The following is a 6944-nucleotide window of genomic DNA, read 5'->3' on the forward strand; positions in this document are numbered from 1 at the left end:
AGGAAGCTAGTCTTCGCTTATATATTATAGGAGGTCTATATAAAACCTTAGGTATACGTTTAAAAGTATATCTAGTTTTATAATATATAGGTTAATAACCTTAATAACCCTATACTTCTAGTATAGCTAGCTTAACTTATATAATAGTTTTAGGGTAGAGTAATTCGCGAGTAAAAGCTATATAAGGTCGCCTTTATAAAGGCGTTTAGCGGGGATATAGCGCTTATTCGCCGACTCTTCCTATTATAGCTATATAGCCGCTATTAAGGCTTAGGCGAACTCTATAGCTTTTTAGAGACGGCGAAGCAGGTTATAGGCTACGAACTCCTAAGCGTCGCTACTTAGTTCCTCGTGGATCTAGATCGGGTCGATATAATATCCGTGTTTAAGGAAGAACGGGCTTATCTTAGTAGTAAAGCTCTTTTAGTTATTTAACGCTAGTTAGGCGGCGGGTAATAACCGGTCCTAATTATCTTATATATAGTAGATAAAGGCTCGGAGGTACGCCTATACTTCTTAGTTTACTTATTCGGTGGCTTTATCGGTCTAGGGGTAATATATAGTGCTTAATCGTTATTCGATTTTAGCTAATTTATAGAAGTATCGCTAAAAACGACTTATCTAATTAGAACCTTTATTACTTACGATTAAGTAAGGTATACCGTGGAACCGAAAATAATAGTATAGGAACCGTTCGGTATAAGCTTCCGCCTTTATAAAGTCTATCGCTTTAAGGGTAATAGCCTTTATAAGTCGATCGGTTATAACCTATAAGTATCTATACTTTTTCTCCTTAGCGGGGGGTAGATCCGTTATAAAGTCTATTAATAGGTCGCTCCTTATTTATTCAGGAATCGGGAATAGTTTTAAGAGTCCTTATTAAGCGTTCCGCCACGTATAGCTCTAGTTATAAACGTTATAGTTATATATAAACCTATATACGTCTCGGTTTATTCCTAGCTAAAAAAAGCGTCTCGCTATAAGGGTAATTATATTATCTCGCCCCGGGTAACCTCTAATCGTAGAGTCGTATATAGATTAGATTACTCGCGTTTATAATATACTCCTTTCCTAGGCTCTTAGTACTTATAGGCGATCTCGGAATATTAGTAATCCTTATAAGGTAATCCCGTATTCGGTAATCTAGGCTCGGAGACCTAATAAGGGGGAAAACTATCGATTACCTTTAGATACGGCTTATATAGCTTAGTAATACTAGTTATCTTCTTTTACCGTGGCGTCTTATAGCCATTATAATTCGTTATTAGCTTTAAATACTTATAGGTGTTCGCGAAGGAGGCGGATCTTTAGGGGAATTAAGGTCTTAGGGATTAACTATATATATCGCGCCTATTCCCGTTTATCGGAGAAGTCCTTTAGTTCGTCTTATTCTCTTCGCGAGAGAGCGTCGGCGGTATAGTTATCGGCACCCTTATAGTATTCTAGCATAAAGTTAAACTAGGCGAGCTTACCGGCCTATCGGCTTTACCTTTTATTAAGTATCTTCTTCGTTATAAAGTATTCTAGGGCCTTATAGTCGGATAGGATTATAAAGCGACTATAACTTAGGAGCTCTGCTTTTTAATACGTTATATAACTTATAATCGCTAATATCTCCTTATTATAGATAGGGTAGTTATACTCGGCTCCTATAAGTCGCCTTAAATAGTAGGCGACTACGTAATAATATCCTTATTCGTCTTCTTAAACTAATACACCTTTTAGTACGAATCCTAAGTAGTCGGTTTCTATAAAGGTCTTATTACTTAAGACCTATTATCGTAGGATCGGTTCCTCCTAGAACCTTTTCTTAACCTCTTTAAAGGCCGTTTATTCGTTAAGACCCTAGGAGAATACTCGATCCTTCTTTATTAGTTTTATTAGGGCGGACGTGATATAGGCGAAGTTCTCCACGAATATACGGTAATAGTTTATAAAGCCTAGGAAGCTTTAGACTCCCTTTACCGAGGTCGGGGCTTCCTACTCTTAGATCGCCTTTAGTTTATCGGGGTTATATAAAACGCCCTAGCTAGCGGTGACTATAAACCCTAAGTACTTTATAGTCTTTATACTAAACTTATACTTCGCTGGGTTAAGCGTTAATCCTACGTCGCTTAGCGATTATAGTACTAGGTTAACTTTTTTTTTATAATTATAAAGGGACCCGCTTAAGTAAATTAGGATATCGTTAATATATACGGTAATAAAGTCGTTAAGGTAGCGTTATAATATCTTATTAATATATCGTTAAAAGGATACGGGGGCGCTACTAAGTCTAAAAGGGTATATTAACTATTTAAATAAGCCGAATCGAGTTCGGAACGCTATCTTCGCTTTATAGCTAGCGGCTATTCGGATCTTATAGAATATAGTAACTATATCGAGCTTTATAAACTACTTAGCTCGCTCTAGGTTTCGGAGTATCTCCGTGATTAGTAGGAGAGGATAGCGGTCTCTCTAGGTAATCGTATTTAAGGCACAGTAATCGTAATAGAATCGTAACCCTCCTCCTAGCTTCTTTATAAATAGAACTAAAGCTTTAGCGGCGGAGCTGCTAGCTTATATAAACCCTTTATCGATAAGGTCGGTAAGGGTCTTCCGTAGGACTAAGAGTTCCTCTCTGGATATATTATAAAGAGGGCCCTAGGGTAATTCTGGCTCCTTATCGTCGGGCCCTTATATAAGGTTTACTTTATAGTTAACCCTAGGTCGATAGGGGGGAAGGCGGTTTACTTATAAGTCGGAGAATAGGTCCGGAAATCATTATAGTATCTTTTTTAGGATATACTTCCGGGGGTCGACTAGGGACTTACTTCGGAGGGCCTTATCGATATCCTTAATACTAACGGTATAGAGCGTGAGTTCCTTTTTACCGAACCGTTATCTCCTTCGTAATCGCTATATAATACCGGCGAATACCGACCCGGTTACCACCTAAGCTCCACGGATAGCTTTAATATTATCGGGTTCTTCCTCGCCTTAGAGTCGGATATCTATCCGGGCCACTCCGTGGTAAAGGCGACGTCTTTTTATATAATAAGTAATATCGTTATATTTTATCTATAGTTTCCCTAAGAATATATTATAATCTAATCCTAGTATTATATAAGCGAATAGTTATTATATATATCCACTAATCTTAAGATCATATATAGCGATACCGGAACTCCTTATAGACCCTATAGTATTAAAGAACCCTAAGAGGGGTCTTTTAGTCCTATTAACTAATAGGAGGCGGAGGGACTTTATAAGACGTTTACTTATAGCTATATAATAGTTATATCTAGTATCTATAAGAGCGGTAACTAACTTTTTATTAATCCGCGCTTATATAAGAGCTAAATAACTACTACGCGACTATAATATAAACTCTTTTTAATCCCTTTATTCTTTTATAGTAGGCTCTAGTACCCGTTTTTATACTAAAGCTATTCTTTTTCCGAGTCTTTATCGTTATCTATAACTCCTATATAAATCGTCTTATTATCCGAGGCTACTAAGACCTTCACTATACGGTTCTTTTTATAATCCTCGGCGTCTTTTTTCTTTAAGCGGTATCTTCTAGTAAGGTATCCTTTTTTTCCGTAGTTATAGCACTCTCTTATCTCTTTCTTCTCGGTGTATATTCGATTAACTCCTTTTATCTTTATATCGCTATTATAATTATAAGCATAACTATTATTATTACTATTATATAGCGCTTAGCCGAACTATAGCCTTATAGCAAGGGCTTCGAGTCTCTAAGCGATACTTTATATTTCGGTTACCTAAGTATAATAGTTATTCGGTAATTTTATAGTGATAAGGGCGGCGCGAAGGCGATTACTAAGAGCTCCTTTTAGGAACGTGATCTTTATAGTATTATCCTATTAACCTCCCTTAGTAATAGCGAGCTATTATTCGAAACCGGGTATAAAGCTTCTAAACCCTTAGTCTTCCTGCTAGCGTAACGTTCTTAGGGCGTTAGCCGCGCGGGGTTATTCGTTAACGTCTTTATATATACGGTTAAGGTAATTAAGGAAGTTTTCGGGGTTATATTAATTATCGGTTCCGCCTATAGCCTAAAAGGAGGCGATAACACGGCGGGGAGCTTTATCTAAGTAGGCGTTAATAAAATACTATTTCTCGCGAGCGTTCTAAAAAAGATATTAATTAAGTAGGAGCTTTTTATAAATCTCGGATAACTAGCTCGCGTACTCGGAGCGTTTACTATTAAACTTCTAGGGTAATAGAAGCGCTTTAGTCCTAAGGTTCGGAATAGGCGTTATATCGGGTATAGGCGTAGTAATAGGCGGCTAAGGGCCCTATATAGTCTTTTCCGATAATATAATAAGATAAGGCGTAGTTATACGTTATTAGTTTTATATCGCCTATAATAGCTAGTTAATAGCGTTTTATTATTCTTAGATCTAGGTGGTTAAGGTCGCGACTTAAGTCTATAAAGGGTTAATAATCTCCCTCCTCTACTCCGTAGCCTTAGGCGACTCGCCCGCTAGGCGTAACGGAGCGCCGGGAGGTGGATCGAAGTAATAGTCTATCTTTATTAGCGTAGCGTATAGGTTTCGCTAAGCTTTAGATATATAAGCGGCTAGTCACGAGTTATTTATAGAGTAAGGCCGAATAATTAAATTATCTAAAGCTAAGGAGAAAAGAAGGAAAGGGGAAAACTCTATAGGTGCCTATGACCTAAATATAATATCGCGGCGACCTACTAAGAGCATACTATAATTAGTCGGAAGATCCGGTGCTTTACCGGATTATCTCCACGGGGTCAGCCCGTAACAGATTCGTTAACTAAGCGCTGACTTTAAACCAAGACTTTAACTTAAGGGATTAAACTAATTCCTTAACGTACGCACGGAGATAGGTTTGGATCGGTGGTCCGTGCGCGGCTATCGGTCCGACTATATACTAATAAGTCTGCGATTATCTTATTATAAAAAGATAATTAAAGGAGACCTAGGGGAGTTATGCTTTATCTAAAGATAACTAGGCCTCCTGGTTTATAATGACTACGGCTATACTATATAAGATAAACGGAATTAATTAGAGGAAGGTTAGGTTAGGTTAAAGGGGGACTAGACTAGTTTAGTTTAGGAGGATAAGGAGGGAGTTAATAACTCTAATAGGTGGAGCTTAGGCCGGCCTGCCCGTCCCTGGGTCGGGATAGATTAATAGATAGGCCGAACTAATAACGGTTACCGGCTCCCGTGGATAGGAGCCTTAGAAGGAGGGGCGTGATATTAGGAATATTCTATTTAAGGGATTCGGGTAGAACTTAAAGGCGTTAAGGAATATATTAAGAACCCGGAACCGGCCCTGAGGTTAACCCTAGGGATATTTAGGACTAAGTTATATTTTAGAATTATTAAGCTGGCTTAAGACCTATAGTCTTAGAGCCTTAGGTTATTATAAATAGATCCTAGGGAGGATAGTCACTAGTCCTTAAGTAGGGTATTTCCCGTTAAGTCCTGAGTTTAAGGGGCTTAACGAATAATCTTATAATTATCCCCCACTAAGGTTAGCTTCGTGACCTATTCTTGCTATAGTCTTAACGACTCTCTTCACTCCTTATATAAAACCTATAATATTACCGTAGAAGAATAGACCGCTTATAGGTAAGAGAACTTATCGGGTTATAACTCCACTTTTACGAACTCGATATCAAAACGTATAGGCGCTACAGTGTTTCCCTAAAATATAGAGTACTATTTAATACTAATTAAGTTAATAATTCTATACTCGCTAGGTATATAGCTTTCCGCCCCTCCCTTCCCCCCTCCTCTCTTTTCTAAACTCTATCTAGGCATATTATCATTTAACCCCAGCGTCTTTTTTTTAGTTTATTCCGGCATAGCACGCATGCCATGGTGCGGCATCCGGGACAGCGGAAAATAAAGTGCCTGACGACGACTTCGCAAGTCTCACAAACAGCTCCGCCGCCTGTCTGCTTCTCCCACCAGCCTTGATGCTGACAGCCTCCAGTCCAGCGAGTAGTACCAGTCCTCGGCCACTGCGTCCTCCAGGGCCCATCCATATCTCTCTGTTTGTTCATCTTCCCCTTACGCTGGTCCTGTTCGTTCTTCTTCCACTTGTGCTGGTCCTGATCTTTCTTTTCCCCCTTACGCTGCTGTTCTACCTGGGCTTTGCGCCTCTGCTCTTCCGCTTCTCTGAGTAGTTCCTCTCCCAGCACCTTGCGTATCTCCTCGTCTTGACTCGTTCGGAGACGCTCTTCTGCAGCCTTGCGTATCTCCTCCTCCCGTTCCTTGCGCATCTCCTCCTCTCGTGCCTTACGTCGCTCTTCTTTTTCTGCTCTCTGTTGTTGCTCTTCCTCTCGGGCCTTTTGTAGACGCTCTTCTGCAGCCTTGCGTATCTCCTCCTCCCGTTCCTTGCGCATCTCCTCCTCTCGTGCCTTGCGTCGCTCTTCTTTTTCTGCTCTCTTTTTTTGCTCTTCCTCTCGGGCCTTTTGTAGACGCTCTTTCGCAGTCTTGCGTATCTCCTCCTCCCGTGCTTTTCGCATCTCCTCCTCCCGTGCTTTTCGCATCTCCTCCTCCCGTGCCTTTCGCATCTCCTCCTCCCGTGCCTTTCGCATCTCCTCCTCCCGTGCCTTTCGCATCTCCTCCTCCCGTGCCTTTCGCATCTCCTCCTCCCGTGCCTTTCGCATCTCCTCCTCCCGTGCCTTTCGCTGCTCTCCTGCCCCACCGTCATTGCCATTAGGCTGACTGGCGGACGAGGATGCGTCTCGAGGAGCACTATTCCACCAATGGTGGGTTCCCCTGAAGGTCGAATACTGCGCGTCGTAAGCTATTCGCTTCAAGACGTCGCTGAGGGTACTGTAGGCTGCTTCAATCTATAGCGATGGAGTCGTTGTTAGTTAGGACACAGATAGTAGCAGGGGAGCCTCTCCTCCAGTCTTGTCACGGCAGAGTATAATACACCCACCG

The 6944-nt window shown here is 40.8% G+C and overlaps 1 protein-coding gene across 1 annotated transcript in view; it reads right to left on the bottom strand.

Moving 5' to 3' along the window:
• Positions 1 to 5693: 5693 nt before the first annotated feature.
• The window catches only part of ACRALDRAFT_1061854 (uncharacterized protein), a 1938-nt gene continuing 687 nt past the window's right edge, over positions 5694 to 6944 (bottom strand). Inside the window, exon 3 of the mRNA XM_071016493.1 lies at positions 5694 to 6388. Coding sequence (XP_070877755.1) covers positions 5819 to 6388 — 570 coding nt within the window. The 3' untranslated portion in view covers positions 5694 to 5818. The remainder of the gene's footprint in view (positions 6389 to 6944) is intronic.

Source organism: Sodiomyces alcalophilus, assembly GCF_042370955.1.
Source record: "Sodiomyces alcalophilus JCM 7366 unplaced genomic scaffold ACRALscaffold_2, whole genome shotgun sequence".
Classification (NCBI taxonomy): domain Eukaryota; kingdom Fungi; phylum Ascomycota; class Sordariomycetes; order Glomerellales; family Plectosphaerellaceae; genus Sodiomyces; species Sodiomyces alcalophilus.